Source organism: Podarcis vaucheri, assembly GCF_965113315.1.
Source record: "Podarcis vaucheri genome assembly, chromosome: 3".
Taxonomy (NCBI): Eukaryota; Metazoa; Chordata; class Lepidosauria; order Squamata; family Lacertidae; genus Podarcis; species Podarcis vaucheri.
This window is the reverse complement of record NC_138761.1, coordinates 47,558,647-47,581,977: the sequence shown is the minus strand read 5'-3', so window position 1 is coordinate 47,581,977 and position 23,331 is coordinate 47,558,647. Positions and strand designations below refer to the sequence as shown.

Genomic DNA, 23,331 nt, shown 5'->3' with positions numbered 1-23,331 from the left:
CAGGAAGCTGGTTGCTTGAGTACCTTTTTTTTTTTGGTCTCCTACTGCTTGCATATGGGTAAATTTCACAAAAACAATCTTGTCTGCAAACTGCAAACCTTGATAATGCAAAAGAAAAGCTGCCCAATTTGTACCTGAATACTTTCATTTTGGGTTGATCAAGGCAGAAATCCTAAACACATTTACTAGAAAAAAGACCCATTGCATAAGTGGGACTTACTTCTGAGTAACTATGATTTGGATTGAAGTGCAAGTTATTAATGCTTTAAACATCAAGGCATTATGATCATGCTATAAATATTTATTTGGAGAAAATTTGGAATAAAATATGCCATTTATATTAAAATATGTGAGACTGTCAAACATTTAATGTAGTATTAGCACAGAGATCCCCTATATGCACACCACTTGCATAAGTCATTAAGAATTTACATTTTGCTAGCCACAGCCTTATAGAGTAAAACCAATAATCCGTCTCCTTAAGGATTGTCAGTCCTCTCTGGCAGTTGCTGTCATGTAGCATTCTTTCCTAGTCCTATAACCCAAGACCCTCTTGAGCTAATGATAGCAGAGATAGGTGCTGTTGTAAATAGAAAACATGTGTTCTATCAATGACTACAGCTCTCTTAACTCAGTGCAAAGGAGGAGGAAAAGGTCACCCTTGATTTTCAAAGGTCAGATGGAGTACATCAAACAAGGGGGACAGAAGCATACAATATTGTATATGGAGAATAGCCAAATATTTTGGTGATTTTCTGAACCCTAAAGTGAAAAAACTTTTTTTAAAGTGTAAGCCATCATGTATGGAAAGTCTGAACATGTGGCAGCAGTGACCCTTAAAAACAAAAATATGTTTTAAAATACTGATTTTTCCTGGTCATTAAAACACATCATAGATATTCCATTTGAGCTGCCATAATAAAATACTTTTATTATGAAATGCTTACTGAGGAGTGTCTTAACACCAGTAGCAAGTTCCATTCTGTCCCTAGACATCTGAAATATATACTCTTTTCTTTTCTTTTCTTTTCTTTTCTTTTCTTTTCTTTTCTTTTCTTTTCTTTTCTTTTCTTTTCTTTTCTTTTCTTTTCTTTTCTTTTCTTCTCTTCTCTTCTCTTCTCTTCTCTTCTCTTCTCTACTCACCTCTCCTTTATCAAGCTTCAGGGGAGAGGGATCACTTCAGGATGGGCAAAATGAGTGGAAAAGAATGGAAACCTAAAGAAACTTCCAACCAGAGAAAGTGCTTAAAGGCTGAAAGTCCATTTAAATCTCCGTTAGAGTCAAATTCAAGAACAATTATTACTTTTCTCTTGACTGGAATAAAAGGTTTCCCATAATTCCATAAGACATAAAATGATGGTAACTGATACATACAGTGCTCAAAACATACTTGAAGATTCATACTACCTTTATATCAAGGCATGTTTGTAAACCCATAGTTGTACAGTCTGATCCATTTGAGGCTGGCACAGTCACTTTAATGCTAAGATGACTTTGCTAAGAAGAGTTCCCAAAGTGGCTTGAGTGGCAGTTTGTAAACCAGATAACTTGGTTCATATATGAATTTTGCATGTCCAGTATTATTTTGGTTGGAGGGAAGCAACTGAATGATCTTGTGACCTTTGATTCAAGGAAACATCTTCTTTGTCCATCATTTATTTGTTAACAAGTGGAACCTGCAACAAAATGTGTAGTGCTGTCTAGAGTGCTGCAGTTCAGTGTTTTGGTCAGCCAACGCTATCTTCCTCCACAATACTCCATTCCACCCCCCCTGCCCCCAATAAGTCAGAATTGCATACTCTCTAAGCATGTGCAAAGCTTACTAGATTGTCCTCCTTTGGGTCCTCTCCCTTTTTTCCTGTTCTTCTGCAAACTTTGAGGTTCCCCCAAGCCTGCTGATACCTCCCCCTCCCTCTTGTATGTATGATGCCTTTTTGGCTGTGTAAGGATCTATACTCATCTTTGAACTTCCAAAATAGGAGGAATAGTGGTTTGCTAGAGCTGAGCACCGAGGTGAAATTGAAAGAGAACTGTAATTTAGGTCTAGTTTCAATTTCTCAAAAATTACAAAGAGGGGAGGAAAATGTTAGAACACACCCATTAAATCAGCAGAGACAGTTTCCTTCTTGATCATTGTCTTGAAGTAACTATATCAAACCACTAGGATTATCATGTATGCTTTTGTTCTCCTGAACATTTGTGAAGAAAACAGTTTTTTTCAGGGACAATTTTGGCACATGTACTTGGATTCTCATTTAGAATTACAGGCAATTACTAACAATACACAGACTTCTGGTTTTGACAGGAAGCAGAAATGGTACTTGGTGATTAATCACATCCCATAAATAATAAACATTGAAACTCTATGAGGTAAGACTCCCAATGAATAATAATAAACTATCATCTATCTATTTTTTCTGTAATAACATTGAAGAGTTATGAATGTCAATTAGGTAAATCAAGGTTTGCAGCCGATAATAATAATATAACAACAACAACAACATCATCATCATCTCTGGGCAGCTTTCAAGAGATTATTAAAATACAATAGTCTATTAAACATTAAAAGCTTCCTTAAACAGGGCTGCCTTCAGATGTCTTCTAAAAGTCTGGTAGTTGTTTTTCTCTTTGACATCTGGTGGGAGGGCGTTCCACAGAGAGGGCGCCACTACCGAGAAGGCCTTCTGCCCGGTTCCCTGTAACTTGGCTTCTCACAGCGAGGGAACCGCCAGAAAGGCCTCGGCGCTGGACCTTAGTGTCCTGGCAGAACAATGGGGGTGGAGATGCTCCTTCAGGTATACTGGACTGAGGCCATTTAGAGCTTTAAAGGTCAGCATCAACACTTTCATTTGTGCTCGGAAATGTACTGGGAGCCAGTGTAGGTCTTTCAAGACCAGTATTATGTGGTTTCGATGGCCGCTCCCAGTCACCAGTCTAGCTGCCACATTCTGTATTAGTTGTAGTTTCTGGGTCACCTTCAAAGATAGCCCCACGTAGAGCGCATTGCAGTAGTCCAAGCAGGAGATAACCAGAGCATGCACCACTCTGGCAAGGCAGTCCGCAAGCAGATAGGGTCTCAGCCTGCGTACCAGATGGAGCTGGTAAACAGCTGCCCTGGACACAGAACTGACCTGCGTCTCTATGGACAGCTGCGAGTCCAATATGACTCCCAGGCTGCGCACCTGGTCCTTCAGGGCACAGTTACCCCATTCAGGACCAGGGAGTCCTCCACAGCTGCCCACCTTCTATCCCCCCAAAACAGTACTTCTGTCTTGTCAGGATTCAACCTCAATCTGAATCTTGTCAGGATTCAATCCATCCTCCAACCGCCTCCAGACACTCACACAGGACCTTCATCGCCTTCACTGGTTCTGATTTGAAAGAGAGGTAGAGCTGGGTATCATCGGCATACTGATGAACACACAGCCCAAACCCCCTGATGATTTTTCCCAGTGGCTGCATGTAGATGTTGAGAAGCATAGGGGAGAGAACAGAACCCTGAGGCTCCCCACAAGTGAGAGCCCAGGGGTCTGAACACTCATCCCCCCCCCACTTTCTGAACACGGCCCAGGAGGAAGGAGCGAAACCACTGTATAACAGTGCCCCCAGCTCCCATAGACGGTCCAGAATGATGTTATTGTCGATGGTGTCAAAAGCCGCTAAGAGATCCAGCAGAACTAGGAAACAGCTCTCACCTTTGTCCCTAGCCCACCGGAGATCATCGACCAGTGCAACCAAGGCAGTTTCCATCCCAAGATGAGTCCTGAATCCCGACTGGAAGGGATCCAAATGGTCCACTTCTTCCAGGCGTGCCTGGAGTTGTTCAGCAACCACTCGCTCAATCACCTTGCCCAAGAATGGAAGATTTGAGACTGGGCGATAATTGGCCATACAGTGGTGCCTCGCAAGACGAAATTAATCCGTTCCGCGAGTCTCTTCGTCTTGCGGTTTTTTCGTCTTGCGAAGCACGGCTATTAGCGGCTTAGCAGCTATTAACGGCTTACCGGCTTTAAGAAAAAGGAAACAAACTCGCAAGAAGTTTCGTCTTGCGAAGCAAGCCCATAGGGAAATTCGTCTTGCGGAACGGCTCAAAAACCGGAAAAACTCTTTCGTCTTGCGAGGCATTCGTCTTGCGAGGTACCACTGTATTGGCCGCATCTAAAGATGGTTTTTTTAAGAAGCGGTTTGATAACTGCCTCTTTCAGCTGGTCTGGGAAAGCTCCCTCACAAACAGAAGCATTCACCACCCTATGAAGCCCATCACCCAGCCCTTCCTGGCTAGCTTTTATAAGCCAGGATGGGCAAGGATCAAGGAGCCAGGTGGTTGGTTTCACTCGTCCAAGCAGCCTGTCCACATCCTCGGAGGTAACAGATTGGAATTGATCCCACGCAACTTGACTAGACAGGACTCTAGCACTCTCCCGCCCCAGCCCTGCTCCCATGGTGGAGTCTACCTCTTCCCGAATCTGAGCGACTATCTTCAAAAAACTTTGCAAAATCATTGGAGGAGATCATGTGGCCCGTACTGGGCCCCGATGTAGCAGGTGGTTCCGCTAAATTGTGAACCACCTGAAAGAGTCTCCTGCTGCTGTTTTCTGCAGATGCAATAGAGGCGGCGAAGAAAGTCTTCTTCACCGTTGCTACCGCCACTTGGTAGGCTTGACATTGAGCTCTAATCTGTGTCCGGTTAGCTTCAGAATGAGTTATCCGCCACCGGATAATAATAACTTTATTATTTTGTATATTGCTACCAAAGTGACCAATAAACCTACAGTATTACAATGGGTCAAAATTATGGATTCCGACTAACATTTTTAGAAATTCATACCAGAATTTCTGGAATTTTCATAAAACAAGTCTTCTGTCATCAAAACTTTGATGTCCTTTACTAGGATATGTGGGTGTGACACAATGGGAACGTCTGCCAGAGGCGGAATCCTTAAAATGAGCATACTTCATAAAAGATTTATTTTTAATTTTGATCTTACTGTTCTTTGCAGAAATCTCAGCAGTCAGAAGTTACACAACTACATTCTATCTAGAACCTATTTAGCTGAGCCCCAAGGTCTGCATACTTTATCGAGTTTATAAACTTTTAATGTTACCAAAAATTTAAAACTTTATATTGATATTACTAAGCATAGATGCGATTTTCAAGGCATTAGTCAATAGCACATAGGAAAAAATATTAAACTGAATCCAATGATCAAATAGGAAAGCCTTATACTGTACTACAAATGATAAACTTTTATTTCCTTCTACTTCTATGAAGCTGCTAAGACTGCAAACCAATACAGCAAGTATAGGGAGCCTTTGGCTAGCAAAATGTTGCTGAACTACAGTTGCCATCATCCTTGACCACTGGCCATACTTACTAGGGTTGATGGGAGTTGTAGTTCAGCAACATTGGGAGAACCAAAGGTTCCCCTGCTCCTGCTATATAGTATGCACCTAACTGGAAGTCCTATTTAGCATAATAGGAATCATTACTCGTGCACAATTGAGGGGGACGGGGCCATACGCCTGTAACGTGCTCAGCAGGACTTACTCCTGAGTAAACATGCACAGAATTGTGCTATAAATATTTCTGTGTAACAAAAAATTGCATCATCAGTAAAGTAAATATAATTTCCTTTAGAGTGGAAAACTAATGATTTTAGTGGGAGTTTTGGGTTTGTAAAAAAAATAAAAAATCAGAAGCTTCAATATGTAAAACAGCTGATGGAAAAACAGAGAGGCTGATAATGTGATTGAAATGCTGCTGTTCATTAAATAAATGTGTTCTTATTCATGTGAGTACCGTTTAATAGGTCTAGCAGATTCTGAAAGAGCATGATCACAGTCAACAAACATCAGATAATTTTAGAGAACCCTCTTGAAGACTGACAAAACTCCCATTCAGTTAAATGATAGTGGGACTTGGTTTGGGTAGTGCTACAAATTTGTGGGTTTTACATTTGCCCACTTATAATCTGTATCAAAGATAAAGGATTTACATTTCAAGTGGGAAAAGGATGCATCACAATCCTAAACACTCCATGGTAACTGTGTTTGGTCTGTTGCAACAACAACGAGTCTTGTGGTACCTAACTATTTTATTTTGGCATAATTTTTTTGTGGAAGCCCGTTTCATCCAGATGCATCTTATGAAGTAGTTTGAGGTCCAGGAAATCTTACGCTGTAACAAATTTCCTAGCTCCATAGCCTTACACATTCAATTCCAGAACAAGTTACTTGGAGGTAAGGCCTGATTTTAGTACATATATTGCACTGGCAGCTGGGGAAGGAAAACTGCATGAATACTGTCCCATGTGGAAAGCCTTTTGTGTGAAGTGGTTCCCAGGTAATTCAGGCAATTTTAGCCACATACACACACACCCTTCCTTGTGGTAAGAGTTGAAAAAGGCCTTATATAAGCTTCATTAATTTCGGCTGAACTAAGTGCCATTTAAGTGCCTAAGGATGCACTGCAGCTTAATGGAATAAATCATTTTTTTCCTCAAGGGGGAAGCCAAAGACTATGCTGCTATGGCTAAAGCAGGATCCTAAGTCTGCCAAGTATGTCATAGCCTTCTGTGTTTGTCCTGTTTACCAGGAATAGACTTCTGAATCAACATGCATAGGATTGTGCTACCACTGTAGGGTTTACATTTTCTGCAACCCTAATGGGTACTAGTGGTCTCCCTTTCTGACCGGTCAGTGCTGCCCAAGAATAGCTCTTCCTAGATGTACAGGGGGAAGATGATGACAGCAAGTATAGTATCACTGCATAATTAAAGAAATGTGTGAACGGACTGGTTTCCTTAATTCAAATTAATAGGAAAGCCATCAAAGATTGGGCTACTCTACTCAAACATTGCTACTCTCACAGAGAATATATGGTTGAATCAGGGTGACTATGTTTGTCTGCATTCTAGCACTTTATTTTACTCCCACATCTCAATTGCTGGTTAGTTGTCTCAGCTTAGCAGACAGCAACATTACATCCTCACTGTGTTTCCTGTAGAAAATCCCCCAGAACCAATCAAGATTACTTCAGCCAAGAAGTGTAAAAGGAAACCATTACACAAAACAAAAATGACACCTGATCTTCTACATCTCCTTCATATTTTATTTGTTAGTCAAATAGTGTAAAATAGCTGAAAATGAATCTGAGAAATGGTGTAGGATAGCTATAGAAACAACTGAAAATAAATACAGAGAGTTTTTAAATAACAAGGGCTAAGCATGAAGTGCTGCTTGGATTTTACACCACAGCATATCCTATTGGTTTAATAGAATTGGTAACAAATGAAGAAATAAGTACTAAGGTCAGAATCAGCCTCCAGTGATTCCTTATAATTAATTTCCCATGAGAATTATAATGCCTCTCCCATCCCCCCAAACAAACAGAAATCTAATGAGATTAAAAGCAGTTAAATGTGTGGAACAGACAAAGATTCACATAGAGCAATAAAGGCACACAAGAGAATTAGACATATATTGTTATAGCAAATTACGAGGTTGATAAAGAGCAAACACAAAAACAAGAAAAAAGCTAGATGTCTGAGCTTCAGTAAGCTGGCTTAAGATGTAAATTATAAACCCATGATTTGTCATTATGCACACAAATATTCCCAAGCCTTGGGCATACATGCCCAGACCTCATATGAAGGAAAAGGGGAAAAGATCAAGAGATTACACTTTCACTTTTGAATCCAACTCTATCGAATTTAATATCCTGGCTTGTTTTTAACTAACCACAGAACAAACCACAGCTGCTTGAAGTCAAACGTATCATGGAACTGAGAAGTTTAAAACTGAAAGTAGAAACTTTTGAACTTGTATGTGTGAAGGTGAATACATGCACATTATGTTAATTATATGACTTTAAAACAAACACAAACCCTCCTATTGCAGCAGCCATCTGGTTCATGACACGTTTCCAAGGTGTCTCTTGAGGCTGAACAGGTTGTCCATCCCTGACGTGAACTGATGATGTTTCACTGGTTTCAGCAGATGGACGTCTAATCCTTGCCCCCCAAATGCCCTTGAATGTGCAACATGAAACATAGCAGGTTTTACCCAGCACAGCTATGTACATATTTTCTCAGAAGCAAGTCCTGGTGATTTCAGTGGGCCTTAATTCCAGGTAAGTAGGTATAGGATTGCAGCCACATAATACTAATAGCATTTAGCAATTACATTTCAAGCAGCTCTACAAACGTGGATAACACAAACATTCATTGTTCTGTTTAACTCTGCATAGCACTTTGTTGTAAATTGCTGCAGTTTCTGTTGACTGTGGATACAAGTTCAAGTTTACAAGTGGAGATATCGGACCAATTGTGGTGGAGAAGCAGAAGTGGAGACTGTGAACAACTGGCACCTGTTCTCTCAGACACTTAACTTCTGACACATATTCATGCATGCTTGCATTCACATGTGCGTATGTTACACTGGACAGAAAAACAAATATGAATGATATAATTGATGGAGGGGGTGTGAGATCCTTTCTTTGGTCTCCCCACCCACTTCATATTAATTCCTCCACCCATCTGCTCTCCCTTGATTTAAGGGATGGAGAAACTTGTGTATCTCCAGATGTTCCTGGACTACAACTCTCACCATCTGCGAACCTTTGCTTCAGGACTGATGAGAGTTGGAATCCAACATCTGGCCACAGGTCCCATATCCCTGTCCTATTTGGAATGGTGGTAGTGATTTCCACCACTTTGAAAATGAGTAAAACTCAGAACAAAACTTCAGTTTCCTCTTATAGACAGGAGCCAGTGGGAGAAATTCTCCCAATGCGTGTATGTGTGTGATGCAATCTTTCTAGAGGTGTTGCAAACGGGTGTGTTGATATACTGGTATACAGAGGATATTTATATCAGCTTGCAGAGGCGGCTAAGTTCCTGTGCCGCTGCCTGTTTTGCCTCCTTCATTCATAGACAAGGACGGCGAGGGGGAGTGGCACAGCCCTGGAACGTCAGCCGGCCTGCGCCAAACGGGAAAGCGCTCTCTGTGTACACGTGTATGCAGCAAGTACTTGAGAAGGGCATTCTCCGCACAAAAAGTCGTTCCTGCAGGATGCACATCGGCTGTGACAAACAGCGTCGGGCAAGGAGGACGTCCAGCTTACAGCACGCCCAAAAGGTGCGTGCACCCAGCACTGAATGTACATGACCATGCAGTCGGCGCGTACAACACACCCTAGACTTCTTGAGACGGCTCTTCCCTCCCCAGCCTGGCAAGATTCCCCGAAGACGACCTTTTGTGCATTTAAGAGCGGCGTGCTCAGAAGCCAGACAAACAACAGGCGGGCCCCACTGCAACCAGTGCAGCCTCTCCTGCTGGTTTTCTGCCTGCGGAAGACGCAGGCGCCCCGACAGAAGCAGGGAGAGCGGGAAAGCCTACCAGCCAGGCGTGCACGCGCGCGCATACACAGACATACATGCCTCTGTCTCTTTTCCCCGCTAACTGGGCTTCCCTCGTTCTAACAAGCCCCGCTTGCCGCCTGCTTGTCCCTCTCGCTCGCTGCTGCTGCACGTCGACATGCAGCTCTTCTCTGCGCCGGGCGGGCCCGTCCTCCCCGCCTCCCCCGCGCACGGGGCGGAGGAGGGAGAGGCCGCGGGAACGCGCCCGGCCGGCCGCCCACCCCTTGATTGCTTGCCTGGCTGCGCGCGCGGGCCGCCAGAGGGCGGCGCTGCGCCTCAGGTTTCCTTTGCGGAGGGAGCCAGCCGGCTGCAGCATCACCTGCAGTAGCGGGGGAGCCGCCGAGGAGCTCCTCCTCCGCTGCCCCTGTTAATCACAGCTCCCCCCCCCCTTCTCCCCTCCACGCACTCGCGCGGAAGGGAACTGAGGCTGAGCTGCCCATCTGCTGCAGAGAGAAAAGCGGCGCCCGGTCGTCAGAAGCGGCGCCGGCTGGGCTCCGGGCGGTCCCGTCTCACTTTCCTTTCCCCCCTCTCCAGCACCAGCTCGGCGTGGGAGCCTCTTCTTGCTCAGTTGGCAGCCCTTCTCCCTCCCTCCTTCCCCCGCGGCAGTGCCGCCGCCTCCTGCTACTGCCGTCGCACCACCTGCCGACCCCGGGCAACGGAGGCAGCAGCGCCCGGAAGGCGAGCGAGAGCGGCGGCGGCGGCGGCGGAGCGCTATGGCTGAAGCGGGCGAAGGCGAGGACGAGATCCAGTTCCTGCGAACTGTAAGCGCCTCGCTTGCCTTGCCTTCCCCCACCCTCACCTCAGGGCGTCCGGCGGCGGGAGGGCGTCGAGGCGGGAGCCTCGTGGGGCTGCGGCGGGGGCGGGGGGGGGGAGAGAGAGGACCCACGGACAGGCGTTTCGCGAGTAGACAAGCTTTGCGTGACGGGCATCCCGAGTACCTGAGGGCGCCCCCTCCCCTCGCGCCTGTCTCGGAGGTGGGAGGGGGCTGTGGCGGGAACCGGGCGGAGGAGTTTCGCCCGCCTCACCTGTGCCTGGGCTGGGCGGGGGTGTCATCTCGGGGCAGTTTTTCAGCAAATAAACCTGCCGCAGCACCTGCGTTCTGCGGGGTGGGGTGTTTCGTGGGAAGTTTCATCAAGGAGAAGTAGTCTGTGGGTTCTGGAATGAGGGATAGCCCCGCTTTACTGCCCTCTTTCCTACAAGAGGAGCAGTAGGCTGAGGTGACGGCTCGGGTGGCCGTGGAAATGTTGCCCCACCGACCTATGTGTGGGCCTGTCGGGGTGGCGAGCAGGGTGCTGTTCGGGGCGGACGGGGAGCAAGGCCCCCCCCCCCCCCGTGCTTACTCTGCGGTGACGAGGGGATGAGTCGTAGTCAGGCGCTTTTGGTGTGTTTGTCTCTTTCTTTCTCTCTCCCGCCCCCCCCCCACTCACCCCTTGGGCATGAGGAACCCTCCCCTTGGGTATGATCTGCTGCTAGCAAGTGATCAGGGGCAGGTTATGGGGACTCCCGAGTGAACACCCTTCTCTCCCCCCCCTTGCCCTTCCCACACTCGTTCCTCCCTCCCTCCCTCTGATCTGGTTCTGGGTACTGCAGATATGCCACCAAGCAACGTTGCTCAGCCAGAAAGCTGCAACAGTATTATTTCCTGGCAAAAGCAAGCGAGAGGGGCGGGCGGGAGGAAGGGAGGGATGGACTGGAGAGGCATCCAGCTCTTGTCTCTGAAGAATTGTTAGTGATCATGTGTTGGTGGCAGCAGCCCATGTTCTTAAATTGAAAGCATTTCAAACTGCTGAACCATTACTTTCCTGTATATGGTCTTGTGTTAAGACTGCAGTTATGGGTTGTTGTTTTCTGGGTGGGCGAATAGGTCTCTGGATAATAACTGTTTTTGCTAAGATGTCCCAAGTGATTTTGAGGCACACAAGCCTAAGCAGGGTTTTTGCAAATAGATGCTTTTGCAAATGCATTTATATAGTTTTGGGAATAACTTGATTTAGTACTAGATATTTACAGACATTGGAAAGGGTGCGATGTTGCATTGGTTTCATTTTTATATAATCTGGTTGGTATTGAAAACAGTGGCATGTGCGAAACTGTGAAAAATAAGGAGATACAACCCATGTTACTGATATTTTGTTCTGGCTCTCACAATGTTACAGAAATTAGAGGTGCTGATTTGGAATTTTTTGTTTTGGTATATCCTCATTGAGGGATTCCTTGCACGCCTGTTCTGTAAATGAATATTTATGTTCCAGCACCATCAGTTTAGTTATTATGAACGTTGACGGTGCAAAAATAAAACAAGAAACTTTTTGTTTTCTAAACATGTCTGTTTATAAGATACTTGATGAAAGCTTAGTAATCAAAAATAAATAAAGGATTTTCATAGGGGATGCTGTTTTATTTCCCACTGTTCTCATTGGCCCAAATATTCTGGAAAGCTTATGCAATTACAGGTTTGTTGCAGGTTTAAACCTGAGTGAAAACCGTGGAGTTGAATACTTAACAGGGAGAAACTAGTAACGTGCATGCTTATGTCTATGGACATATAAAGTAATGTTCAAGCAACAGCACTCGACAGCAAAAGCGCATTACGTAAAACCACTCTTCTGGTTATATGTGTTGAGCTGGAACTAAAGATCTGGAAATCCCAGGCAGGGATTATCTTTTTAAAATCCTCAGAATGTTTCATTGGTAACATTAATGACCTTCAAGGGGACAAATGCAAGCAGTAGGAAGATTTTAATGTAGGATTCCCAGAGGCCTGGGTAAAATGTGAATTCCTAATAGAAAACGAGGGCTCCCTTTGTTCCCTTCTTTAATCTCACTATTTATTTGTTTGTGCCATGGATCAGTTTAACTACAGCACGAAAATAACACATTTGTTGTGCCATGATGCTCTAGTAGTATTAAAATGGCACGTAGCAGCACTGCAATGGCATAAACACATTTTCCTATGACGTAGATCCTATTGTATAATTTTTCAAACTGTTCCAGATGCATTTTTTTTAATACCTTCAGCATAGTTATGGTTAATGAACCTGGGTTTAAATGCCATCTCACCTGTTGATTCACTGTGTGGCTTTGGATGTGTCCCAAACTGCAGTCTCTTCTTTGCAGTCACCCTGGAAGAAGACGGGTGGAGCTTACAGGCCTAGTGGTGGCAATGACTTGTTCTTGTGATGCTAAACCGTGGTTCAAGCATTACATCAAAACATGTCAGTGATAAGGGGTTTCCAGAATATTTGAATCTCATTTTTTTTTGGGGGGGGAGGGGGGATTTTGAGGAGAAATTCTCCAAAAATCTCCAGGGAAAATACCTGGAATCAGTGGTTCTCAAACTCTCTGCCCCTCATGACCACTTGAAAATGGCTAAGAGTCTTGGTGGACCACTTAATGATTTTCCCCCCTGCTTGTCATAGCAATTGTAGTTCCATAGAAACCAGTGTGTAATACAATATAAATAATAAATAAAACAAGCAATCAGAACAAAATTATGAATCAGTATGAATATTCTGTGTGATGGATGTGCCCATCTTCATGGAATATTGGAATGAAAGTTGTGGGCCACTGGTGGCCCATGGATAAGAGTTTGGGAATCCCTGCCCTAAATTGATGGAAATCTCATTTAACAAGCTCATTGAACTTAGCAGACAAAACTAAAAAGTACACCCTGCTAATCTTCTGTTCTGTATAAACATATCTGGAGAGTTATCTGGAGAGCCAGACCTATTTGGACTGAAACATTTGAGGGGGGAATTCAGAAAAGCCTCCATGTCAAAAGGATAAAATGGTGTCATGATGTAACAGGTCATACATGGGATGTTTATATTCCTATATCATTGAGCATATGCCCTGTATTTTGCTTATGATTCTAAACTGTCATTTGTGAATAAATCTTACGAATAAAAATGTGTTAGCTTAAGTTGCAGTGAAATTTTTTCTAATTTAGATCATTTTAATTTATATTTTGCGGGACGCGGGTGGCGCTGTGGGCTAAAGCCTCAACGCCTAGGGCTTGCCGATCGAAAGGTCGGCGGTTCGAATCCCCGCGGCGGGGTGCGCTCCCGCTGTTCGGTCCCAGCGCCTGCCCACCTAGCAGTTCGAAAGCACCTCCGGGTGCAAGTAGATAAATAGGTACCGCTTACCAGCGGGAAGGTAAACGGCGTTCTGTGTGCGGCTCTGGCTCGCCAGAGCAGCGATGTCACGCTGGCCACGTGACCCGGAAGTGTCCCCGGACAGCGCTGGCCCCCGGCCAATAAATGTGAGATGGGCGCACAAACCCCAGAGTCTGTCAAGACTGGCCCGTTCGGGCAGGGGTACCTTTACCTTTTTTATATTTTATAGGACTATCATTTTTAGAATGTTTTGAAATGACAGGCTACAAGATTATATAGAAATGAATTCTACTGAAATAAATGGGACAATCTATTAAGCAATAACACCTCCTTCCTAAGCATGCTTTTTCTATACTCTTTTCTCTACATTATAAACATTTCTACTCATACGTTTTGGGGGGTTTTTTAGTGTGCTTGCTTGGTATGTTTTGAACAAGATTGCAGGAAGCCATGTCTTATATAAACTGGCTGCGTGAATTTTATAAAAACGTGTTCTCTCATTCTTAAAGCAGGGGCTTTTCCATTTTTGACTTGTTTTGGGAACATGATTCGAATGGCTATATCTGTATGGAATTTTCTTTATGCTTATACATTGTAAATTTCCATTCATCAGTAAGGTGTAACTTGGAGGCTGAAATCCTGGAGCCCATTGAATTTCATTGAATTTGCTTCTGTGTAGACATATATAGAACTACACTATATTCCTTTTAATTTGTTGAATAGCTGAGTTTCTTTTGATAATGGGAGTACAGGGGAAGGAAATGATACTCTAGCCCCACAGCACCCAAAGATTTGTTTTCTCATAGCAGATGCAGGATTCACATCTAGTATGCTTATACAAAACAACAACAAAACCCCTTCCTCAACTAATAAAAAGCAGCCAATGTCCTCCAATAATTCAGTGTAAGGTTTATGTTGCCTTCCATTTTGTAAAATTAGTGGTATATATTTCTATTGGTATGAGGTAGTGAGGTTCTGCTACATATGAAAAGCTGCCTACAGGCTAATTTACAAGCAAAGCTTGTGCTTGCGGGTACTTATTATTCTCTAAATGTAACCTTCTGGAAAATACTGCACAAATCTTTGGAAAGACCCTCAAGCTGCCAATATAGTGTGCCCTTTACTGTGACACTGCTGAAGGGATTATCTATGTGGTTTATCTGATGATCTCCTAGTACAGCGATGCTGGAGAAAGTGAACTGTCCTAAGGTGCATTTTACTTTGATTCCGGCCATGTGGAAGATAAATCTAAATTGTTTCTTTGTATATTGCTGAAGTTTAAATATCAGACTGTAGCCCAGAGAGTTGGGTTATCTTAAACTGTTATTGATGTAAAAATGTAAAATAACTGGGTTTGCCACTTGGTAAATAGTGTGTCCAACTTAGCTTGTGCAGTAGAAAAGAAAACATGTATGTCATTAGCTGAGAAACTGCTATGACCTCATAGAACCCTTATTTATTTATTCTTGTTTGTGTAAGAATTTGAGAATTAAGGTTCATTAAAAAGCAAAACAAAAACACCTTCTAGCTGTGTTAACCTTAACCTTCATCCAATTTTCTGGGGTGAAAAACTTTTCATAGTGCACTTTTCTTACAGGTACACCTAGAAGTTAGTCCTTCTAGTACATTGTCACAAATTGTCACCTGTACTATGTTCCCAAATTTTAGCCAGTTACCACTTACCATCTTCCTTCTGGAACCCAAAAACCTGAGGAATAACATACTGCAGAAATGCATTGATTTTTGCATTGGGATGTGTTTATTACTCCCAGCAGTCCATGGAGGAGTGTGTCTTAGTTCACAGTATTTTTATAATATGTTTTCTTTAAAATATAGTTTTGGTTGTTTGTAATTGTTTGTATCTGAAAACAAAAGCCATGGCTTATTCAAGGAACAGAAATTGTGTTGGTGGGTTGTTGAAGAAGCAATGGTGCTGATGGCCAGTCATTAGCCCCTCAGTGGAAGTCATCAACCAGGCACAAGGCTCAGCCAGGCCCAGCGAGGTTGCCAGGGTAACAGAGAGGCGTGATGTCACCACAGAAAGAGAGGGTGTCCTCTTACAGCAGAGGTTTTGGGAGCAAGGATTTGTGGAAAGAAGGAGCAGGAAGTGGGCAGAAGCCCATGTGGGGACTGAAAGGCAGCCCACACTTGCTGGCTGGAGAAGCTGTTACAGAGACAGACAGATGGGGATGATGCTTAGGATGTCTCCGAATCCAGTGCTGCACTGCTGGGGAGGACAAGCTCTTCTCGGGATGTAAATTCTGCCTTCATAATAAAGGTAAAGGACCCCTGACAGTTAAGTCCAGTTGTGAATGACTCTGGGGTTTCACGCTCATCTCGCTCTATAGGCCGAGGGAGCCGGCGTTTGTCTGCAGACAGCTTCCGGGTCATGTGGCCAGCATGACTAAGCCACTTCTGGTGAACCAGAGCAGCGCACAGAAATGCTGTTTACCTTCCCGCCGGAGCGGTACCTATTTATCTACTTGCACTTTGACGTGCTTGAGAACTGCTAGGTTGGCAGGAGCTGGGACCGAGCAACGGGAACTCACCCTGTCGTGGGGATTCGAACCGCGACCTTCTGATCGGTGCTCTGCGGTGACCTGGAAGTAACAGAGCGCGTTACTTTTGGGTTTCGCTGCTCACGCATACGCAGACGGTCAAAATGACGTCATGCGCATGCACGGAAGCGGCGAAACATGGCGTGCAGGCGCACAGTCACGTCTTACGTTCTGTTCAGGATGCGAACAGGGCTCTGGAATGGATCCTATTCACATCCCGAGGTACCACTGTATTCAGATAAACTGTATTGAGACTGAATGTGGAATACATAACGGAAGCCAATGGTGTCTCTTCCTATTCTTGAGAAGGTGATGTAGGTTGCTGAGGGAGAGGAAGTTGGACAGGGATGCCTTCCAGAAGCAGGTACCATTGATGTCACCTCTGCCTGATTTTGTTTTTTTTTTTATTTTATTTTTTTATAATAATTTTTATTGCATTTTTTCCAAATTACAGAAAGAACAAAAGGAAAAGCAGAATAGAAGAAAAAAAGAAAAGAGAACAGAAAATCACATCCATTTCAACAGCTTATTTCAAATTTCCATTGGACTTCCCCACATCTCCCGCATAATGCATTCTTGATAATAAAGTCATCAGCAAATTATACCCTTATTTCGTGTGTTTCTTAATATTTTCAGTTGCAATTTAAGTTTAAATCTTTTATTCTCCATTTACTCTAAAAATATAACATGATATCATTTTTACCCATTTAAACTTTGATTCTTTCACAAATGTCAGCAATTTCATAGATAATTAAATTTCATTGCTGGGGCTAACGTTCCAAATCATACGACGTCTTATGTTTCATACAACTTATAATACTTTTGCAAATAGTCTTTAAATTTTTTCCAGTCCTCCTCCATTGCCTCTTCTCCCAGGTCTCGGATTCTTGCAGTCATCTCGGCCAGTTCCATGTAGTTCATCAATTGCGTCTGCCACTCCTCCAGCGTGGGCAAATCTTGGGTCTTCCAATGCTTGGCGATGAGAATTCTTGCTGCAGTTGTAGCATACATAAAAAAAGTTCTATCCTTTTTTAACACCTTCTGGCCGACAATGCCCAGAAGGAAGGCCTCTGGTTTCTTGGGAAAGGTGTACTTAAACACCTTTTTTAACTCGTTATAGATCATTTCCCAAAAGGCCTTCAATCTTGGACAAGTCCACCAGAGGTGAAAGAATGTCCCTTCAGCCTCCTTGCATTTCCAACATTTATTGTCAGACAAATGGAATATCTTAGCGAGCTTGACTGGGGTCATGTACCACCTGTATACCATTTTCATAATATTTTCTTTCAAGGCATTACATGCCGTAAATTTCATACCGGTGGTCCATAACCTTTCCCAGTCCTCAGACATAATGTTGTAACCAATGTCTTGAGCCCATTTTATCATGGCTGATTTAACTGTCTCATCTTGAGTATTCCATTTAAGCAGCAAGTTATACATTCTCGATAATGCCTTGGTCTTTGGTTCTAACAACTCTGTCTCAAGTTTCGATTTTTCCACCTGGAATCCTATTTTTTTATCTAGCTTAAAAACCTCATTAATTTGGGCATAGTGTAGCCAATTTTGCACCTTGTCCTTTAATTTTTCAAAGCTCTGCAACCTCCAATTACCTCCTATATTTTCTATTATTTCCCAATATTTCGGCCAATATGCCTCCATATTGGATGTTTTCCGAGCTTTGGCCTCTATTGGTGAAATCCACCTCGGAGTTTTACTTTCCAATAAGTCTTTATATTTTTTCCAGACCATATATATTGCTTTTCTGACAATATGGTTTTTGAACATTCCATGTGTTTTCCCCTTGTCATACCACAAATACGCATGCCAACCTAACGAATTATTAAAGCCTTCCAGATCTAGGACATCAGTGTTTTCCAATAAGATCCAATCTTTCATCCAGCAGAAGGCCGCAGCTTCATAGTATAACCTTAAGTCCGGCAGGGCAAACCCCCCTCTCTCCTTTGCATCAGTTAGTATTTTAAACTTTATTCGGGGCTTTTTGCCCTGCCAGACAAATTTAGAAATATCCTTCTGCCACTTTCCGAAACAATCCACTCTGTCCACAATCTGCAAGGCCTGGAACAAAAACAACATTTTTGGCAAAACGTTCATTTTTATAGCTGCAATTCGGCCTAACAAGGATAATTTCAATCTTGACCAAATTTCTAGATCTTTTTTAACTTCTGACCAACATTTTTCATAATTATCTTTAAATAGATTCAAATTCTTAGAAGACAGATTGACCCCCAGGTATTTCACTTTTTTAACAATGTTTAGTTCTGTTTCCTTCTGGAACCCCTCTGTTTCAATAACCGTCAAGTTTTTCCCTAACACCTTAGTTTTTTGTTTGTTCAACTTAAAACCCGCCACCCGACCAAATTTCTGAATCAATTCCAAAACTCTTTTTGTACTAGGCTCTGGCTCCTGTAATGTTAAAACCAAGTCATCTGCAAATGCTTTCAGTTTATATTGTTTCGCTCCGACCCGTATTCCTTGTACCTGCCGATCCTCCCTTATCATATTCAGCAAAACCTCCAGGACTGAAATAAACAACAGAGGGGATAGGGGGCACCCCTGGCGTGTTCCTTTTTCAATATGAAGTTCTTCTGTCACCACATTGTTCACTATCAACTTAGCTTTTTGTTCTGAATAGATTGCCTCTATTCCATTCTCAAACCCCCTTCCCACTCCCATCCCTTCCAAGTTTTTCTTCATAAATTTCCAAGAAATGTTGTCAAAGGCCTTCTCCGCATCAATAAAAATTAACACTGCTTTGGTGTTAATATTTGTTTGTAAAAGTTCCAGAATATCGATAATGTTCCTGGTATTATCATACAAATGTCTACCTGGGAGAAAGCCTGCTTGGTCCTTATGGATTACTTCATTTAGCACTTTTTTAAATCTGTTAGCCAAAACATCCGCAAATATTTTGTAATCCACGTTTAGGAGTGAGATGGGGCGGTAGTTCTTGAGTTGAGTCTTTTCAGTTTCCACTTTAGGTATCAGTGTGATGAATGCTTCTTTCCACGTATCTGGTGCCCTCCCTCCCCCCATAATCTGGTTGCAAACCTCCATTAATGGTTGTATCAAATAGTCTTTTAAAATCCTGTAGTACTTGGAGGTGAGTCCATCAGGGCCCGGAGATTTGCCTAGTTGCATATTCTGAATGGCATCCTCAATTTCCTGTTGTGTTATTTTGCAATTCAAGATTGATCTCTTCTCTTGAGATAATTTTGGTAGGCCGTTATCTTTCAAGAATTGTTCTATCTCAGTTACTTCCTCGGATTCTTGTGTGTACAGTTTTTTAAAATATTTCTGGAAACACCTTCTAATTTCTCCCGGTTTCTGAATGTTTTTCCCTTCAACTTCTAAGTTGGTGACATAATTTAATTTTTGTCTCTTTTTCAACTGCCAAGCGAGCAGTTTCCCACATTTGTTCGCAGATTCGAAAGATCTTTGTTTCATTTGTTTGATTTTCCATTCCACTTCTTGGTTAATCAATTTCTCATATTGTGACTGGTGAAATTTGATTTCTCTTAAAGTCTCTTTTGATTTTGGATTCACTCTTAATTTTTTCTCTCCATCACTTATCTTCTCCAATATCTTGTCTTTTTTACTATTCCAAAGTTTTTTCTTGATTGTATTCTGTTGTATCAGAAACCCTCTCATAACAGCTTTGCTTGCGTCCCAGATAATTCTTTTTTCCACCGAGGTATTCAAGTTAATTTCAAAATAATCCTTTAAAGTTTTTTGGGCCTTCTTTACGATCTCTTGATCTCTTAACAGGTTGTCATTCATTTTCCATCTGAAGGAGTCGGCAGTAGTAAATCTCATTTCCATTTTCAAAGCGTTATGGTCGGAGCAAGTCTTTGGGCAGATTTCTATTTTTGTAGTCTTAGGTGCCAGCCCTCTAGTTGCCCAGATTTGGTCGATTCTTGTCCATGACAGGTGGGCCTCAGAAAAGAAAGTTCCTTCTTTACCTAGGGGGTTTCTCGTCCTCCATAAATCAATTAGGTCCATATTGTCAGTTAGTTCAAAGAAAGTTTTTGGTAGTCTTCCATCTTTAGTCAGATTCTGATTCTGTGACTTATCCATCAAAGTAGAGACGACCCCATTCATATCTCCCATCATAATGATGTTGGAATAGTCCAGATAGTCCAGTAGTGTCTCATGCAGCTTCTTATAAAATTCTGATTTCCCCTCATTTGGTGCATAGATTCCTAATATCAAAACTTTTTCTCCTTGAGTCGAAATTTCAATAGCCAGGATTCTTCCTTGTTCATCTTTAAACAAAAATTTTGGTGATAGATTCTCTTTGGCGTAGATCACCACGCCTCTCTTCTTGACTCTATCTGATGAGATAAATTCTTGGCCTAATCTTTTATTTGTTAACACCTTCCTGTGTGACCTGGTCACATGGGTTTCTTGCAAGCAAATTATGTCCAAATTCTCTTTCTTTAGAATATGGAAGATCCTTTTGCGTTTTTCTGGGGAATTCGCGCCGTTAATGTTCCAACTATACAGCTGCAGAGACATCCTGTATCAATCTGTTGTTACTCTTGTTGGGCGTCTTCTTTTTTGTCCAAATCCGAGGGTGGTAACTCTTTTCCAGACTCTGGTGGTGGCCAAATAGCTGCCACTCCTTTCTGCAAGTCTTCTCCGTGGTCGTGTAGGAACTTCTGGCTGTCCTCTTTCGTTTTGATTTTTATCTTCTTTCCTTTGTATTTGAATGAGAGGCCTTGTGGGAACTCCCACCTGTAAGGTATTCCGTTACCTCTCAAAAGTCCAGCTAGGTCAGTGTAGTTAGATCTTAGATCCAGTAATTGTTTAGGAATATCCTTGTAGATTTGTGCTCTTCTGTCCTGGATCTCAAGTGCTTTATTAAAATGTAGGTCGAGTAGCTTGTCTCTCTCCTGCTTAGTCCTTAAAATAATCAAACAGTCTCTAGGTCTGTCCTTCCCAGCAGCCCTTCCCAATCTGAATGTGGTTATTTTAAAGTCTGTATCTTCGTTTATACCCCAGAATTTAGAAAATTCTGCTGTTAAGAAGCCAATCAAGTCCTCTTTCTCAATCTCTGGGATAGAGCGTAATCTCAAATTATTTTCCCTGTTTCGCAGTTCCACCAAAGACAAATAGGCCTGCTGGTCAGTAATATGTTTATGGAGCGGCCTTACCTCTCCTTTCAATTCCTCCACTTCTTTAGTTACTGCTTCTACTTTTTCATTCGCAGCCTCGGCCAGTTTTCGATTTTCGGATACAACGTCCTTTAGGTTTCCAATATCTTGTGAGTGCTTAGCCACCTGTTCAGAAAGTTTGGTAATTGAGGATGTGGCTAAGTCAATTTTTGCAGTTTGGTCGTCCACTTTTTTGTTCAAAATTGCAAATTGTTGTAACATTTCCTCTAGGAGAATGTTAGATCCCCCAGCTGCCATATCTTCACTTGTTAATTGTTCGGATTCTTCAGCTGGGGTTGTTGGTAATGGTACAGCCTGTAGAACCGCAGGGACTGAAGATCTACGAGCCTGGGAAACCAAAGTTGTTTGTACCAATTTGCCTTTCCCTGCTTTCGACGCAGCTCTTGTTTTTGGTTTACCACTCATTCCACACTCATTCCACACCTGTCTTTGGATTCAAGGTCAAGCTGTCAAAAGTTCCATGGGAAAGACAGGCCTCAGAGTGAGTAACCAGACCACAGAGAGACAAAACAAAGTCAGTTCTCAGGAAATTGTAAGTCCCAAACTCCACTAGGGGGAGTGTTGTTCAGTTCATGAAAGAAGAAACAAAGTTTCAGTCGCCATTAAAGTTCCTACAATTAGATAAATTAACCAGTGTCTTTAGAGAAGATCTTTTCCCTCTGGCAGAGCCCTCTCGATTTTGCCACAATAGTTTCTTAAAAGGTGCAAAATACAGTTACTTAATTGTATCCACCGGTAATGCCTCTAAGTATCTGTTTCAGCTTTGTAAGTGTATCCGCAACACAACCTTTTGCCCGCTGCAAGTCCGGGACTAGGGGTTTTCAAGTCTTTAAAGTTTTTAGAAGTCTAACGGAGGAGAAACCCCGAACAGAGTAAACACGATAACAGGAAAATAAAGATAACTTGCCTTTCCCTTCAGTTTCCAACTTCTCCAGACGTATGCTGTCTCTCATTTAAAAACCCTTTTGTACTGCTTCCAGCTTGTCAGTTCCTTTGCCTTTGATCATTAAGCACCTCCGGGAGACGGACTTCCTTTTTCTCGTCTCCCGCTTTCAGCCGAATTCACGAATTTGTAATCCAATCTCAAATAAATCCTACTCACGAGTAGTTAATTTGTAATCCAATGTGAAGGAAGAAAGGTCGGCGCTCATCGGTAACAGCCGCGCGGCTTCACTCCCGCAGAAAGAGCGATGAATCCACAGCACCGCTTCCCCTCCGCGCTTCCGGAGCCCCTTACGGGGTCCCTTCTTCGTTTTGGGGGTCGCTCTCGGTGCCCGCCGGATCCCACGGCCACGAGCTCACTCTGCTCGTGGTTTAACTTAATGGGTCGTCGCTTCGCCGTAGCGAACAACCCTTTTCTGCGGAGCCCCTCTTTGCTGCGCAAAGAGGACCGCCATTACTCGTTTCGCTCCGCCTCCGGAAGTGCACCTCTGCCTGATTTTGGAGGATCCCCCTACCCTTTCACAATAGCTCACTGCATTCAGCAGTGTCCCTGACCTTCAGTGAAGTCTCCACTATTTCTTTCTACATCTCAAAACCACCCTCAACATTTTGGCCAGTGGGTAATAGTTCCCAGTCCTTTTTTTGGCCTGACATTATCACCCAGGTGTGATTCTGTGGATTTTTTTTTCCTTTTAAGTTTTCTATTTTATTAGACTTTGTGACTTTTTTGGGACATTCAAAGCAGTGCCATTCCCAATCAGCCCTTCTCTCTGTATATTATCATTCCCACAAGAGATTTCTCTGTGAATTTGTAGGGGAAAACTACTGCCAGCATATAGCACCTTGTGTGCCGGATTCCAATTTGCTGCTGAGCCAAGCTCAGGGATTGGGTACTAACATATGCCAGAGGAATAGGTTACTTGAGAGGCAGCCTTTACCCATCTATATCAAGTAGGAGAGCCTTTAGACAAGGCTTCCTCAACCTCGGCCCTCCAGATGTTTTTGAGACTACAATTCTCATCATCCCTGACCACTGGTTCTGCTAGCTAGGGATCATGGGAGTTGTAGGCCAAAAACATCTGGAGGGTTGAGGTTGAGGAAG

At 43.1% G+C, this 23,331-nt stretch overlaps 1 protein-coding gene and 1 long non-coding RNA gene across 19 annotated transcripts in view; one reads left to right on the top strand and one right to left on the bottom strand.

Annotated features, from left to right (window-relative positions):
- Nucleotides 1-7,097: 7,097 nt before the first annotated feature.
- LOC309528904 lies at nucleotides 7,098-9,618 on the bottom strand. The gene is made up of 2 exons (XR_014217975.1): nucleotides 8,619-9,618; nucleotides 7,098-8,438 (listed from the first exon to the last, which is right to left on the bottom strand). It is a non-coding gene; the product is annotated as an uncharacterized lncRNA (long non-coding RNA).
- A 105-nt stretch (nucleotides 9,619-9,723) lies between these two features.
- The window catches only part of RYR2 (ryanodine receptor 2), a 248,421-nt gene continuing 234,813 nt past the window's right edge, over nucleotides 9,724-23,331 (top strand). For all 18 annotated transcript variants that reach the window (XM_082214927.1, XM_082214934.1, XM_082214932.1 and 15 more), the window contains exon 1: nucleotides 9,724-10,180. In XM_082214927.1, the coding sequence (XP_082071053.1) occupies nucleotides 10,133-10,180 (48 nt within the window). In that variant the 5' untranslated portion in view covers nucleotides 9,724-10,132. The remainder of the gene's footprint in view (nucleotides 10,181-23,331) is intronic.